The 17,206-nt window shown below is 42.6% G+C and overlaps 1 protein-coding gene across 3 annotated transcripts in view; it reads right to left on the bottom strand.

The window, feature by feature from the left end:
• Positions 1-17,206, bottom strand: part of CREB5 (cAMP responsive element binding protein 5) — a 254,283-nt gene that overhangs the window by 191,234 nt on the left and 45,843 nt on the right. For 2 of the 3 annotated variants that reach the window (XM_028750740.2, XM_028750746.2), the window contains exons 2-3: positions 4,323-4,453; positions 1,192-1,263 (exon numbers count right to left, since the gene is read on the bottom strand). In XM_028750740.2, coding sequence (XP_028606573.2) covers positions 1,192-1,245 — 54 coding nt within the window. In that variant the 5' untranslated portion in view covers positions 1,246-1,263; positions 4,323-4,453. The remainder of the gene's footprint in view (positions 1-1,191; positions 1,264-4,322; positions 4,454-17,206) is intronic. The other variant, XM_028750743.2, reaches the window with a different exon arrangement.

The raw sequence follows: 17,206 nt of genomic DNA, 5'->3' as shown, positions 1-17,206 counted from the left end.
AAGGAAAAGCCCAAAACAGCTCAATGAATATTAGAATGCAGATTATTTTGGGAAACCAGATTATGACTCCACAGTGTTACATGTTGTTTCAGGAGCCACTTGTTATTACTGCGCAAGGTGTCCCCAAAGGACTGGGGTTATTTTATTTTTCTAATTTTTTTAAAAGGTTTGCTCTGCTTTTCATCTCATCTGGGTCTCAAAGCAGTTTACAGGGAATAAAAACATACCTAAAATGCAAAGCATATATTCACTGGACTAGTGACAGCTGTATAGCTTAGCTACATAATTGTGTTACGTGGCTTTATTTACTTATTATTTCTATCTTGCCCTTCCTCCCACAGGATCTTTGGGGTGGTAGTAAAAGGTAAAGGATCCCCTGACCATTAGGTCCAGTCATGGACGACTCTGGGGTTGCGGCGCTCATCTCGCTTTATTGGCCGAGGGAGCCGACATACAGCTTCCGGGTCATGTGGCCAGCATGACTAAGCCACTTCTAGCGAACCAGAGCAGTGCACAGAAACGCCGTTGACCTTCCCACTGGAGCGGTACCTATTTATCTACTTGCACTTTGACGTGCTTTTGAACTGCTAGGTTGGCAGGAGCAGGGACCGAGCAATGGGAACTCAACCCATTACGGGGATTCGAACCGCCGGCCTCCTGATCGGCAAGTCCTAGGTTCTGTGGTTTAACCCACAGCGCCACCCACGTCCCGACTTGGGGGGAAGGGTGGCACAGTATCCTAAATATAGTTCCTGTTAATGGTTCCCAATTAGCTAAGTACTGCGGACCTCCTGTTTTTCAAAAGCCAAACAATGGCTTTTGAAAATGTTGGAGTCTCTGTGGCAGTTTTGGTTAGGTGAATGGTGTCACCATACCCTCCAACATGTCCCAGCACAAAACCAGGATGCATGCCTGTACTCCTGCATGAGCATGGTGCCCCAAAATGAGACAATTGATGGGTATGTGCCACGGACTCCCTGGGTGGGTTAGGTGGGTGGGGCCCGCAGTCCACCAATTGGGAACCACTGGTTTATACAATAACAACAACATCTAAAACAAAATATCCAAGCAATATCAAACAGCCTTTAAAAATCCGTAATAAATGTTTAAAGACCAGATACATGTTAATACACCAGAAGATGTTATGCTACAGCTATAGACTTGGTTTGTATTCCTAGCCATTCGACTCACCTGTGAGCAGCCTGGGGCACTGCAGACAAAAGGCCTCTCCTGTTCCAAATTCATCTTTGATTCCTCATGAATCTACATGTTAAAAGGAAAGGAGGGAAAGGGAACCCCTAAATTTCAGAAAACAGAGAAAGTATAGTGGCCTGGGCCCCCATAAAAAACATCAACAACACACAGAAACTTTACCACCCACCCTTAACTCCTCTAATCAAACTTCCTAGTGTCTGCTCCTAAGTGCCCTTCCAGAGCATATTTGTGCACTTAAAATGAGGACAGAATTATCCTGTCAGAGGAAGTTTCTATCTGGAGAAAAATTATTCTCAGTGTTATTGTTAGATAATACTACCGATGCTATTCAGAAATATCACAAATTAAATACTGTATACCTTTTTACCTTTGCCTCTTCTAGTGATTATCACTTCAAACATAATGCTTAAGAGCCTTTTCTAAGACTCTGAAGTGATTATCTTGAGCAGTGATTAAGTATTAAGAAGATAAGATTAAATATTATTTATTGATGTATTTATTAAACTTATATTCTGCACCTTCCTCCAAATGAGCCCAGGATAGTGATCATCAAACAATACAATGAAAACCTCTAAAAACAGTTCTAAAGAAACAGCTGCTATAAAACAGTTTAAAAACAACCTTCTAAAAAGAAAATTTAAAACTCCTAAAATCAGTTAGGTACTCTCTAACTAATAATCAAATGCATGAGTAAACAGGGATCTTTTTAAATTTCTCCTAAAAGTTAATACTGAAGGAAATGGAAGCACTTCACGAGGGAGGGCACTGCAAAAGTTGGGGACCACCACCAAGAAGGCCCGGCTGTGGGTCACCACCAACCACCAACTGAGCCTCCTTTGCTGATCATAGGGCTGAAGATGGTTGCTATTGGGGAAAGCACTCTTTTAGATTCAATCCATTCCAATATAGGATTGGATCCAGAGGCACTTCCTCCATAACAGATCGAACCCTTGCTGTCCAAATAATGAGTGTAATGAAATGACCTCTGAAGGTATACAATGACCTTTTTGCATGAACAAACAAAGCATATATAATCCATCTGTTGTCCTTTGCATTAATTTATTGAAAATAATGTTCCATCATTCTGCCCCCACATTGTGGATGAGGGGAGAAAACAGACTTTACACATTCTGACAACCGAGCCACTGCATCCATCTCTCTTTCTTATAATGTGTGGAAGGATGCAATGTGACTTGAGAACAGGAAGAAGGGGGGAGAGCTAAAAGATTAATTTGAAATTACCCCCCCCCCATGGCAATATTAAGAATATACTATATATTTTGGAATGTTGAGCAGGAGCATTCTTTTTGGGGGTGGTTACATAAGCCACAATTGGTTATATAATGGGAAACCAATACCCTACATTGCAAATATCTGGATCCTTGTTGGAGAAACAGTTTGGACCATGTCACTCCATGGAAAAACTCGCTTCAGTTCTGGAACATTCCTTGTGGCAAATGTAGTCCCAAGTTGCTTTCCATTGCTTTGCTACCTTCATCCATAAAATAGCAACTCATGCTTATTCAGTTTAGAACTTCCAATGAACTCGTTAGCAACAAATTACATCCATTTCGTCTACTGCATAACTCTTGAGTCATTCTGATTCAATTTTACATGGATATTTGTTAGCTTAAAAATCTGGAGATTCTGTCACATTATTGTCCCATTTTGGGGGACTGGCATTCTTGGTTGATATAGCAAATCTCTCACCCACTGTGAAGCTGGTGAAAGTGTGGGAAGTTGATATTCCGCTCCCATATTCCATTGCATCATGACTTGTGCCTGTATTTTTGCTGGCTGCTGTTGCGATAGTTTAAACCATTGTAGATTATATACATTTGGACTTCTCTAGTTATCAAGGCTATTGAACCTTATAAGTGACACCAGGAAGGTAGATCTGAAAATGGGTCACGTGATCATGTTTCATTGGCTTTTACCAATCATTGATTTGGAGGAGGGGGAGATTTCCAGTAGACTTGTGGAATCATAGAATTGTAGATTTGGAAAGGACCCCCCAAGATTCATCTAGTCCAATGCCCTGCAACACAGTGTAGTACACACTGATGCTTGCAAACTGCAAGCTGTGTTTACTAGGGTGGCTATAATATTGTTTCCTTACACTGATAAACACATATGTCATCTAAAACAGAGTCACAACAAGCCTAAAGAGAATGCTGAAATAAAGCAGGAGCAGGCGGTGGGTCAGCCTAAAAATCTCACTTCGCTTCTCTTGCTGAAGTGAGTCATTTCCAGGCTAGCAGGACAAGCTGGCCCTTGAGCAAACTGCAGTGGTACCTTGGTTCTCAAACTTCATCCGTTCCGGAAGTCCGTTCCAAAACCAAAGCGTTCCAAAACCAAGGCACGCTTTCCCATAGAAAGTAATGCAAAACAGATTAATCTGTTCCAGACTTTTAAAAACAACCCCTAAAACAGCAATTTAACATGAATTTTACTATCGAACAAGACCTTTGATCCATACAATGAAAGCAATAATCAATGTACTGTACTATAAAATAAATAAAGACAGGCCGATTATTATTTTTTCTTACCTGCACTGATGATACTCATTGTTTAGATGGGGGGCTTTTATCCATTTCCGCAGTCACACAACCAATCAATCAGTAGCTGAACTGGGTTCCACACAGTCACAAAAACAAATTGACCAAAAAAACCCTCAAAAACAAAAATGCAAAATAAATAGCAAAAACAAAAGAGCCAAACTTAATCCATTCCGGAAGTCCGTTTGACTTACGAAATGCTTCTGATTGGTGCAGGTGCCCTGGAAACAATAGCCGACAGCCGTATTGGACATTCGGTTTCCAAAAATTGTTTGAAAACCGGAACTCTTACTTCTGGGTTTTCAGCATTTGAGAACCAAGGCGTTTGAGAACCAAGGTACCACTGTATAGTGGTTTCTTTCTGAAATAGACTAATGCCATGCTTGCTTGCTTTTATTACATTGGACAACTCTAATATGGATATGCATCAAGACGCCATAGAAATCTCTTACTTATCAGAAATTAATATTTCCAAAAATACCCTTTTTCATTTCGTGTTAATAAATCTTAAAAATGCTTCATATTAGTGAAAGGCTTTGAGAAACTTACACTTTACATTTATTAGAAGAAGGTACCACACTGTCCTGCTCACATTCTTCAACTCTGGGTCAAGAGGCAAACTTCAAGCGAAGAGTCTGTTGCTATTTCAACACAGGCCTTTATTGCTCTGCTGGTGCTATCTAAATAAGAGGGAAAAGCTGGTGAGAAAATTTTATGGCAACCCACAAACAATTGTCTTGGATCAAAAGAACTGTACACAGCAGGGCAGTATTAAGTTCCAATATTACATAGAAACTAGAGAGAGAAATAAGGTGGGTCACAGCTCTCCTTTTCTTTCTTCCATTATAAAGTGGGATTTCCTTAGTCTTACTTTTTCTCAGTGGAAGCTGACAACCGAACATATCTCAATCTGAACAAAACTACAGGATTATCTATGAATGTGGGACTGAATTTTCTGTAACACGTGAAACAGGCTCGGCCGCAATTTTCTGGAGCTTTAGCAATTTTAACACAAGAAGCAATTCTCAATGAAATTACGGAGACATTTTTATAAAAGAAGTTAAGGCAATATATACTGAACAATCACCAAAATTGATCGTAAATAATGTCCTGGCTGAGAATTGCAAAATAACCAAAGGAACTAGACGAGGTTGTCCACTGTCACCTTTATTGTTTATAATAGTTTTAGAAGTTTTGGTGCAAAGAATAAGATGTAATCAAGCAATTAAAGGAATAGGGGTGGGAAAGAGAAAATATAAATTAAAAGCTTTCTCAGATGATGTGGTGATGTCTGTAGAAGAACCAGCAGAGTCACTCCCGAAATCACTAGAAGAGATAAAAAAAATCTGGAGAAATAGCAGGTCTTAAAATGAATAAAGATAAAAACAAACTCCTGGTAAACAAAATTCCTGGTAGGGAAAATGGGGACATTCCAGGATCAAAACAGAAGCCATGATGGCTTTCGTAATTCCAGTAATGTCCCTGGGAAATCAGGACACTTGGAGGGTATGATAGCAGCAGCTGTATCTGAAGTGTTGCTCACAGGTCAACAGTTTGGGGTACTAAGAAACCAAAGGCTGGCCTTGGAGAATCACCCAGGACAGCACTTTGTACAAAGCAGAACTTTTGCAGCTAGTGCAGCAGTAAGTAGAATTAACTTTCCCTCCTCAACCCGCCTCAACATAGATGTTCCTGCTGCTCAGGAACATGAGGCGAAGTAAAGCTGGTTGGTACAGATGCTACAGGAAGACCAAAGGAACAGGTCATGGTGGAAGACCAGCTTGTATAACAGGAAAACAGGGTGGAATTCAGACTTTGCAGAGGGAGCACTTTGCAAACATTTTCATCCCTTGTGAAATTAGCCCACCCTTTCAGGATTCTTTGTGTCAGATCTTATTAAAAAGAATTCAGCACAGGACTATACAAAAGAGACAGCAGACCAAAGAGTTCAAAGATCAAGTACAGATAGGGTTGAGACCGTGCAGAATGATAATATCTCCACAAATCCTTAGTCCGCAGAAAGGATATCCCACTGAACTTAAGTAAGTGAAATTAGGGGTGTTGAGCGTTTTTCTTTCTCTCCCCTCCCCCAATTTGTTGAGCTAAAAAATGAGGCTTTGAGCTATTTTTAATTAAAGTCATCCAAATCTACACTACTGACATGGGCCATACGCCATGGTTTCCCCAGACATTTCAGCAATTTCCACCTGGACACTGTTTGCGAAGACTGAATGCTGGCTGCATCCTGGAAATTTCAGACATATGGTATATAGTAAAATATATGGGAACTGACATCTTAATTTCAGAATCGAAACAATTGTACTTGTAATCATTATATGCCAGTTTCTGAAAGTATTAGCGTAGTTGTGCAAGTGAAAAGAACCTTAGGATTTAATGTAGATGTTAACAACGTCTTTCAAAATTCATTGCCCTGTAGTGACCAAGTAAAGCACAGTATTGGCAGCCTACATGCGCTAGGAAGCCCACTGCATTGTTGAAGCCTGACACACCGATGAAATATCACTCACTCAGCACGAGGCAGAAAGATACATGGCATTCAGACTGAAAGAGTGTGGATAAAGATTGGCTGATGATAGAACTGTGTTCAGGTCAATATTGCTTAATGTGTATTCTCTAATGGGTAATTCACATAGCTATGGAGAAGGAGTGCATTCTGACTTTTCCATAATCTTCACAAATGGCTTGTGTGACTGTGATATGCTGCATATATACATACCGTATTTTTCACTCTATAAGATGCACTTTTCCCCTCCTAAAAAGTAAGGGGAAATGTGTGTGCGTCTTATGGAGCAGATGCAGGCTGCGCAGCTATCCCAGAAGCCAGAACAGCAAGAGGGATCGTTGTGCAACACTCCCTCTTGCTGTTCTAGCTTCTGGCTTAGCCCCTCAGTCCATTCCCCCACCTCCCGGAAAAGCCCCCAAGAGCCACGTGGAGCGTGTGTGTGGCTCTCGGGGAAAAGCCTCCAAGCGCCGCACACATGCTCCACACAGCTTGTGAAAGGGAGCGCTGAGCAGAGCCTGGGATGCATACAGGCTCTGCTCAGCACTCCCTTTAAAGAATATTTTTTTTCTTGCATTCCCCCTCTAAAAAATAGGTGCGTCTTATGGTCAGGTGCATCTTATGGAGCGAAAAATTTGGTACGTATCATACATAGGCAACTCCTGCTACCAAGCTGGTGTAAAACGTATTGCTCTCCTTTCCTTTGGACCACATCAGCAAGGCTGAGAGGAGGGTCTTGTTGTCTGGGCAGCCCAGGACCTCCATACGCAATGCCCAAGCTTGCACCCCAGAGAGCTCACTTCAGTGCTGCTAAGGCAGCAAAAACAACGCAGGAGGCAGCACTTATGAGTTACTGGTCTCTACAGCCACAGCAGGCACTGTGATTCTCCAGCAGTTTAACTTTACCCCCGGAGGCGCACTCCGTTGTCTCTCAAGATGCCAATGATACATAATAGGGAGAAGGGACTTTTTTGCATGTATTGGAAATAAAACCCAAATATTGTTGTAATATTCTTGCGTAAATTAATCCACCCCCACCACCATCTCAAAACACGTGTTTAAAATTGAACGAGAGAGATTACAATGTCCAGGTACATCTTCAGTGGTACTGTCAAGTTTGAAGGAACCCTGAACAAGATACCCTCGGGCAGGAAGGAGGGATGTTGCCACGACTACTCAAACCCTTCTCTCCTACATGCCACCCTAACCCTTCCCTGTGGCACTGCCTTAACTGCTCTAGCACCCATAACCTGCTAGCATGGCCATTCCGTATTCAACCCATGTTCCTCATACATCAAAATCAACTTAGTCACAACCCTTCTTCAATGCCTTCCTGTCTCTACACCAAGGCAGCCCACTCATAAACCACCTCAAGCTCTTCCCACATTTCAAACTCAGAAACGAGGCCGATGTGGGGCAGGTGCTGGTAAACAGCCTCTCTCACTGTCTTAGATTCCAAGCAAATGTTTTTCTGGAGGGAGATGCAGCGGCTGCTTGACAAATGACGTGAAAGGAGAGCAGCGCCACCAGTATCTCCACCTCAGCCCAACATGGGCACAGCCTCACTGTCAATCTGTCATGGGGTTAGTGAATATACATTGCAAAGCATGGTCCCTAACACAGCCAGGAGCAAATTACAGACATATTTAAGTAACCTGAAGTTTGGGGGTTTTGGCCCTTCAGATTTTCCACAGGTCTGGAAACACCTCCAGAGAACAAAAAAGAATTCAAAAATACAGTGGTACCTCGGGTTAAATACGGTTCAGGTTACATATGCTTCAGGTTACAGACTCCGCTAACCCAGAAATATTATCTTAGGTTAAGAACTTTGCTTCAGGATGAGAACAGAAATCGTGCTCTGGCAGCGCGGCAGCAGCAGGAGGCCCCATTAGCTAAAGTGGTGCTTCAGGTTAAGAACAGTTTCAGCTTAAGTACAGACCTCCGGAACGAATTAAGTACGTAACCTGAGGTGCCCTGTACAGCACGTTAAACAACAAGCCCACTCCTCAAATGACCACTCCTCAAATATTTCACTGCTCACTTTGTATCTTACCCTTGTGGGTATATCAGATTAGCACAACGTTGTCTTTTCACAACTGCTGGAAAGGAATGGTGTGAAATCACTGGACCCTGTTCTCCTTTCAGTCTTTGCATAAAAAACAAATAACTAAATAAAATATCTGCAAAAATTTGTACGGCTTAACTCGTAAGAATATCACGCAGGCTTGTTTCCTGTTCCAATGTTATTCTTGAAGTGGGTTGCAGTCAGAATCTGATTTTCATCGAGCTATTATTATTTGCAGCTGTGCGACCTTCTTAACCCTGTTTCAAAAGTGACATTTCAGCCTTCAGCTCCATCCTGACTGAATGTTGCAGAGTTTTCAACCTTGTGATTAACCCTTAAGAAAGGGACAGAGTAATTGTTGTACATCCACCCAGTCTAGCTCAGAGGCTCAGCCCCGCAAACTATTCACTATGGGCATATTTGTTTTCCATGGAGAAATAATATGTATTTTTTAATAATAAAAAAGCTTCAATGGAATGTAAAATCCACATGGATTCACGAGAAACATGAAAAAGAGAGGAGGGGAATCTAGTTCCTGCATGCTGATCTCTCTTAGAAAGACATTGGTTCTTCATGCTTGACTTGGGACAACTTCCAATGTTACGGGACAGACAAGTTTCTGTTTGTCTACACTACAGCATGCTTCACAGAGCACTCTAAACCATGAAGGAGGGAGATGCATGCCAGTGTCGATGTTTATCATGCATCTTCAGTCACGCACCAGCTCCTCACTATACATTATTAAGTGTTTGATGAAAGAAACAAGCAGTGAACAAATGGGAACTTGCCTTGCCTGTGAATCTTGAAGTATCCCATAGCATTTAGCCCAAGTTCCTGTGGGCATTATTCCCAACTCCCCTCGAGGTTTGTTTCCCCCCATTCCTAGAAGTTAGCATTCTGTGGGCACCGGTTACACTCAGTCTTCTCTGGGTTCTTTGTGGGGAATTGTTTCCACAGATTCGTTCCGTACTACTGCAAACTTCAGAGTTGCACTCAGTCTGCTGACAGCTCTCTCTTGTGTGCGGCTGTCGTTCGGCGGTGCTATTTTTTGAGAAAAAGAGGTGCCGGAACTCACCATGAAACTCCCTTCATTGTCTTAGAATGGCAATGGTGCCCACCTGAGAGGTGCTGGAACTGAATTCTGGTGTGTTCTGGTTAGGGGAAAAAGCCCTGTCTGTCACTATTTTGCCTGTGTACGTCACAGAGGATGGAGAAGTGAACTGGAATCTCGAAGTTCAGACCAAACAACATGGTTTCTTGTTTTGAGCACACAAGCCTTGCATTTACATGCTCCCACACTTGAACACAAGTGGGGAAAGGTTTTAAACTTCCACTCCTAGTCTACACACACACACACACACACACACACACACACACACACACACAAGTTTCCCATTTTAAGCAAACTCAGTTTGATATCCTGGTTTGATATCCATCCTGGCTTGCTACCTAAATGTGGTTCGTACAAACTACAAACTCCCATATTAATCAGAAACAGGAAAGTGATGTTTAAGGGGCCCAAAACAGACAAGAAGCTTTAAATTGCTGCCCTGTGCACATGAAGGCAAGTGCAGAGGCCTGAGGCTCACACTGACTTGTTTGTAACAACCCATCTTGCATATTTGCACATTGGTCATCATTGTCAACCTCTGCAATTTGCCCAGCTTGATACAAAGGAATGACCTGCAAACTTACATTTCTAGCTTCTACGCTGGACTCATGAGGTCGGGATTTTTACTTTTCCAGTTATGCTGTAGGAAGAAAGCAAATGCACCTTCTTTTTAAGCACTGAGATGGAAGACATTACCAAAATGAAACTGCATTAAATTTAGTTACAGATAGGTAGCCATGTTGGTCTGCCATAGTCAAAACCAAAAAAAAAATTCCTTCCAGTAGCACCTTAAAGACCAACTAAGTTAGTTCTTGGTATGAGCTTTCGTGTGCATGCACACTTCTTCAGATATCTTCAGGTATCTGAAGAATTCAGATATTCAGATATCTTCAGGTATCTGAAGAAGTGTGCATGCACACGAAAGCTCATACCAAGAACTAACTTAGTTGGTCTTTAAGGTGCTACGGGAAGGATTTTTTTTTGTTTTGCATTAAATTTAGTTATATTCATCATGCACATACAGTGGTCCAGTATAATGAGCTTTTTCTTATTTGCAATCTACTATGTAGTAGACTTCAGCCCACACATATGTCTGCTACCTTCATGGTCTATTTCATGCATCTGGTGTAGGGTACTGCCTACACAAACTCGTGCCACAATAAACCAGTTAGTCTCTCAAATGCCATAATGATCATCTTGGTTGATTTATTTTCTGGGGGCAGTAAATCCATTAGCATGGCTAGTTTTCTGGAATTACTCTAAAAACAGCATCATTCAAAACATGGTGAAGGAAGAGTTAATGGCAAACTTTGTTACCAGTTTCTCCCTGCCTGAGTAAACCCTCCCACCAATTTTCAGGATCATTGGAATGAAATGGAGTATGATGTTTTTCCTTCTGTCCAGCTGAAGTGCTTGTTTTAAAAACAGCTAGCATCAAGCTTTCCACATATGTACACATACAGGATTCATTATTACACTTGTGGCTGTTTGTGCTGCTATGGTAAAGGATCTGTCACCCATATTTTCCTGGATTAAAATATTTCCAAATGGGTCTGGATGCTAGGAAGAATTCCACATGTGTGGCTTTCTAAACAGGCCTTAGCATGATCAATGGCTGGAACCTCAAATCTCAGTGGTGCTTTCAGTGTAGTGTTATGCAATTATATGTAAATGCTGATTGCATACAGAAATACAATGGAACTGGAATCTTATTTATTTACTAAAAGGAAGGGTCCTCTATCAATCTATAGAATTCAAAATGTCAAAAATTGTGGCAATCATCTGAGTTCTCCAGAATTCTTCATCAGGGAAAAATATGTTACAGAAAGTAGGGACTGAGGCAACAAGGAAAGCACATACACACAAAATTTACGCTGCTGTTGTAGCCACAAGTTCAACTTGTACACTCAGTTCCAAGATGAAGGTTGCGGAATGTCCCTCCAAGATGGAGGTTGCGGAATAAGTCCCTCCCATGTGACCTCCAAGGGATCATAGATTGTAGGATAAGGAGAGGGACAAGTATTCAAAGAATGAGAATACCAAAACAACTTGTTATAGGCTTTCTTTTAGTAAATATAGATATAAAAATAGAAAACAGTACTGTATCTTGAATCGAGAAAGTATCTGAAACAGATTTTTTAAATGACAGAACAGAGATCAAATATTATGTTAGATACAGATCCCAATTTCCCTCATGGACTTACTCTGGTGAAGTTTTACGTCCATCTTCCAAATCCAATCATCACCTTTGGGATGCAAGAAGGGAATTTCCCCTAGTGTAGTTCATGGCATTCGTGAATTGAAGACTCCCATAGAGTGGAGAAATACAATTCATGGCTCAGAAGCCAGTTACGTATCTCCAAACATTTGAGCTGAGAAAGTGGATAGACATTAGCGGGGTGTACCAGGGTCACAGGGCAGGCCTTTGGGGGAGAAGTCCAGGGAGCCACTCCACAGAATGAAGAGGAGGGTCCCCCAAAGTATCTACCTGCAAAACCCAGAGCCTAAAACTACCTTAAACTATGCCATCTACATGTTGTAAGTTAGGACCTAGAAAGGCCAAAATATAAAAAAGACAAGAACAGGGATTGGAGTACTGTAAACTGGCAAAGCAAGAATGGGAAGTAGCAGGAGATATTGTGGAGTGGGGTGGGAAGAGAGAAGACTGGAGAAATATGAAAAGTGGTAAAGGAATATGACTCCCATGGCCATGTGATGATTTTAGTAAATGACACTTATGTGCAGTGAAGGCTGGTCCAGTAGGCTGAATTGGGTGCTCCTCCACCAGCCTCAGCCTGTCCTCACCTACCTACCTCTTTACTTGCAACCAATTCAGTGGGTCATTAGGAGAACCTCACCGAGCTAGTTTTCAGAGTGGCTTAACAATTTATCCCTCTTCACTGGAAATGCTGGAAATAGTAGCTCTGTGAGGAGAATAGGTAAAGGTGAAGGGACCCCTGACCATTAGGTCCAGTCATGACCAACTCTGGGGTTGTGGCGCTCATCTCGCTTTATTGGCCAAGGGAGCCGGCGTACAGCTTCCAGGTCATGTGGCCAGCATGACTAAGCCGCCTCTGGCGAACCAGAGCAGCGCATGGAAATGTCTTTTACCTTCCCGCCGGAGCAGTACCTATTTATCTACTTGCACTTTGACGTGCTTTCAAACTGCTAGCTTGGCAGGAGCTGGGACCGAGCATCAGGAGCTCACCCCGTTGCGGGGATTTGAACCGCCAACCTTCTGATTGGAAAGCCCTAGGCTCTGTGGTTTAGACCACAGTGCCACGCGCGTCTTGTGAGGAGGATAGAGGTCTCCTAACAATTCTTAGCGCCCTACGCACACTGCAGCTCCCAGAACTTTCTGGGGGTGGAGCCACAAAAGTTTATAGTGGTATTAGGTAAAGGCAAAGGGACCCCTGACAATTAAGTCCAGTTGCAAACGACTCTGGGGTTGCGGCGCTCATATCGCTTTAAAGGCCGAGGGAGCTGGCATTTGTCCACTTCTGCAGACAGTTTTTCCGGGTCATGTGGCCAGCATGACTAAGCCACTTCTGGCGAAACCAGAGCAGTGCAAGGAAATGCCATTTACCTTCCCGCCAGAGCAGTACCTATTTATCTACTTGCACTGTGTGCTTTCAAACTCACAGGTTGGCAGGAGCTGGGACCAAACAATGGGAGCTCACCCCGTCGTGGGGATTCGAACCGCTGACCTTTCAATCGGCAAGCCCAAGTGGCACAGTGGTTTAACCCACAGCACCACCTGCGTATTGCAGGCCTTTATATGTATGGTGTGAATATGGATTCCATGGGTCAGTCAATCAGTCAGGACTGTTTGGGAACAATAGTTCTAGAGGGCTATGGAATGATGCTCCTAGTGTAACGCATTTGACGCCCACTGAAACATTTCTGGGATAAATAAATTTATGCATAAGTTGCCTTGGGTCCCATCTGGGGACAAGTTGGGGTATAAATAAATATATAATAATATATAATAATAAATAATTTAAAAGTGTGCAAAGGCCAGGGAAGCCAATGCCTGCTCCAGTGAGAGCTCTTAGCAACATCTGGTAAATACACAACACTTGAGACGCTTTCTCGGATGCTTGCAGATGGGGTCCTGTCAAAGGGCTGCCCTCTCATTTTTATTCACGGGCTCATCGCATGTGGCGTTGTGACTTACAAGCAACAACTTTCGTTGCTGAACACCAAGCAACCGTTCCTGTTGTTGTTATTTGTCTACAGTTCATTAAGAGGTTTCCCTCCAAAAATAATATTGTCAGAGGGTTTAAAAAAGAGAGAGAGAGACTGTACTGTAATTCCAGTATGTTAATTGCTTTAGTTTACAGTACACCAGGAGATAAAAGAATGGGCCTACCTTGAGCGTAAATAAATAGCTGGCTTTCTGAAGAGAAGGAGGGGGAAACATGAAAGGCATCCTGGGGAAAACAACAACACAAGCCTGTTCAGCTGACTTTCATACCAAGAACAGATGTAAGGTTCTTTTCCCCCCTCTCAATGCAAACTTTGAAAAACATTTCCAGGCACCTTTTGCCTCCTGGTTCATCTTAAGATATTTCTGAAGTTTCTAAAACCAACAAGGAACATACAGCGCTATATTGCAATGTGGGTATATCTATACCTGCTTTTAAACACAAGATCAGCCTAAATCTCTGAGCCTAAATGAGAATTCCTGGGGACAAATGAGAACTGATGGGGAACACTGGACATTTATAACTCACCAGGTAACCTTTATTTATTCTTTTGCTCCTAATCAAACATAGTCATAAAAGACTTCACCCTCCAGGGGAAAAACAACTACCGGTAATTACAGAATTTACAGTATTACACACACAAAAAAAATTAATTACAGGATCCAGTATTTATATGACCCATTATATTTGGTAGGTTAGTACAGTATTATAAAATGTGGGTCTAGAAAACAGCAAGTGGGTTTCTGCTCAAAAAATGTGGCTTTCCAATCTGCTCCTTCCCACTATAGTTCCTTCCTTGCACCATCCCTTCTGCCACTGATCCTGAGGCTGAATAATTTTCCAGAATGGTGTAGGGTGTGGCAGTCGCCTACCTACATGGCCCCAGGGCTGGTGTCAGAACATGGCATTTTCCAGCAGCTCCAGAAAGCTCAAGGAAGACTGTCACACATTTCTCACAGTGCCCTGGACCAATACTATAGCAGGGGTTACACAGGAGCATTGAAATAAATTTAAATCCCTTGGCATCTGGTGCTCTAATGGAGTTCTAATGTTGCTGTCCACTGTCTGATAAGCCTCCACATTGGGGCTCATGGTCTGTGTGTGTGTGTGTGTGTGTGGTGATGATAATAATAATAATAATAATAATAATAATAATAATAATAATTTATTATTTATACTCTGCCCATCTGGCTGGGTTTCCCCAGCCACTCTGGGCAGCTTCCAACAGAATATTAAAACACAATAAAACATCAAACATTAAAAACTTCCCTAAACAAGGCTACCTTCAGATGTCTTCTAAAAGTCAGGTAGTTGTTTATTTCCTTGAGATCTGATGGGAGGGTGTTCCACAGGGCAGGTGCCACTATCGAGAAGGCCCTCTGCCTGGTTCCCTGTCACCTCACTTCTCGCAGTGAGGGAACCACCAGAAGGCCCTCAGAGCTGGACCTCAGTGTCCGGGCAGAACAATGGAGGTGGAGACGCTCCTTCAGGTATACTGAGTGGGGGGGGGGGAGCTTGACCCCAATCTCCAAGGGCACCTCACACATAGACCCTTGTTAATATTTGGGCATTTGATAAGCTTCACAACGACGGGGATGCAGGTGGCGCTGTGGTCTAAACCACTGAGCCTCTTGGGCTTGCCGGTCAGAAGGTTGGCAGGTAAGATGGCCATGGATATTTCCTCTCAGATTGCTATATAAACATACCACTGCTAGTGGCTGGTAATGGGTCAAGTGGGTGTTGAAAGGTGTAGAACTGTTACATTTTTACGTCCTTATAGTTTCACATCAAGTTGACCAAGGAATTACTTTTGTGTGAGAATTTCTCGTTATTATCTTCATATGGTAGCTAAAAGAGGTGACTAGTTGCTTGGTATTTGGATAACTTTGGGGGTGGGGCGGCAGAGATAGAATATGACTAGACAAGCATTTGTGAAATAAAAAATATTCAAATTATGTCTCACACTCTCTTTTTCTGTGCCTTATTTTGTTTTCACACGACTATCATTTTTATATATATCATGGTTAGGGTTCTCAGAAGCTGGAAGTCACCTCGCAAATCTAGAGCTGGTCCTGGGTAATCTTCTTAATTTTTATGTCTCCAGACTGAGGAGACTTTCTGTACATAGGAGCTGGCAAGCAAATAATGTCTCAGGGGCCTTAGCTGCATGTCCTTCTGAGGTAGAGCATTTCATAGGTGCTTCATAAAGCAATGTAGCCCAAGGCTCAGTCTGAGGAAGCTACTTCACAGGCCACACCCAAGGAAGACAACAATGAATGTGTTGTGCTGGTAACAAGAGGTGGGAGAAAATAAGGCACAAGCCAAAGGAGCAGGAATGTACCTTGAAAGGAACAGGAAAGGAGACGAAAGAGAGGAAGGAGGCCAGAGAACCTTGTAATGTGGAGTGAGTTACTGTGGCACAGACTGGAAGATGCACGTATACAACCCCATTTGTACTACCCCCCCAAAAATGTAGTTTTACTCAATCTGGAATTGAAATAAATAAATAAAAATGAAAAATTGTCCAGTAGCATCTTAGAAACCAACTAAGTTTGTTCTGGGTACAGTGGTACCTCAGGTTACAGACGCTTCAGGTTACAGACTCTGCTAACCCAGAAATAGTGCTTCAGGTTAAGTACTTTGCTTCAGGATGAGAACAGAAATCGTGCTCTGGCGGCATGGCAGCAGCACGAGGCCCCATTAGCTAAAGTGGTGCTTCAGGTTAAGAACCGTTTCTGGTTAAGTACGGACCTCCGGAACGAATTAAGAACTTAACCTGAGGTACCACTGTATAAGCTTTCATGTGCATGCACACAAAAGCTTATACCCAGAACAACCTTAGTTGGTCTCTAAGGTGCTACTGGACAATTTCCATTTTTTAAATTTATCTCGACTGCGTCAGACCAACACCTACCTGAATCTTCAATCTGGAATCGTTTGTGCTTCTCCTCAACATGGCGCTTTCCGTCTAAATTGATTCCAGATCCTGACCCACCAAGGTAGGTGTGGCTACTCCCTTTAATTTGAAAACCCTCCCTTTAATAGGTTACCCATTCCTTTTGCTTCCTGCATGCACCCAAGGCAAATGACGAAGAAAGAAGTGGCTGCAATCTTGGTATACACCCAAAAATAGCAGCTATAACCCCTATTGCTGGGACCACTTTCATTTGTTTGCAAATGGACCCTGTGTAGGGTATTGCAGAATCAGTTGGCAACGAGCTTTTATTTTGGAAATAAGACCAGTTTCTCAATAGGAGGCGGAAAATAAAAATAAATGCAGAAATCTAGGTTGCATGTTGGACTACACAGGGCGGGGGGGGGGACCAAGTACAGTGGTACCTCGGGTTACAAACGCTTCAGGTTACAGACTCCCCTAACCCGGAAGTAGTACCTCAGGTTAATAACTTTACCTGAGGATGAGAAAAGAAATTGTGCGGCGGCAGCGGGAGGCCCCATTAGCTAAAGTGGTACCTCAGGTTAAGAATAGTTTCGGGTTAAGAACGGACCTCCAGAATGAATTAAGTTCTT

Source organism: Podarcis muralis, chromosome 12, assembly GCF_964188315.1.
Source record: "Podarcis muralis chromosome 12, rPodMur119.hap1.1, whole genome shotgun sequence".
Classification (NCBI taxonomy): domain Eukaryota; kingdom Metazoa; phylum Chordata; class Lepidosauria; order Squamata; family Lacertidae; genus Podarcis; species Podarcis muralis.
Note: the sequence above shows the minus strand (reverse complement) of the source record. Positions and strands in the feature narration are given on the sequence as shown.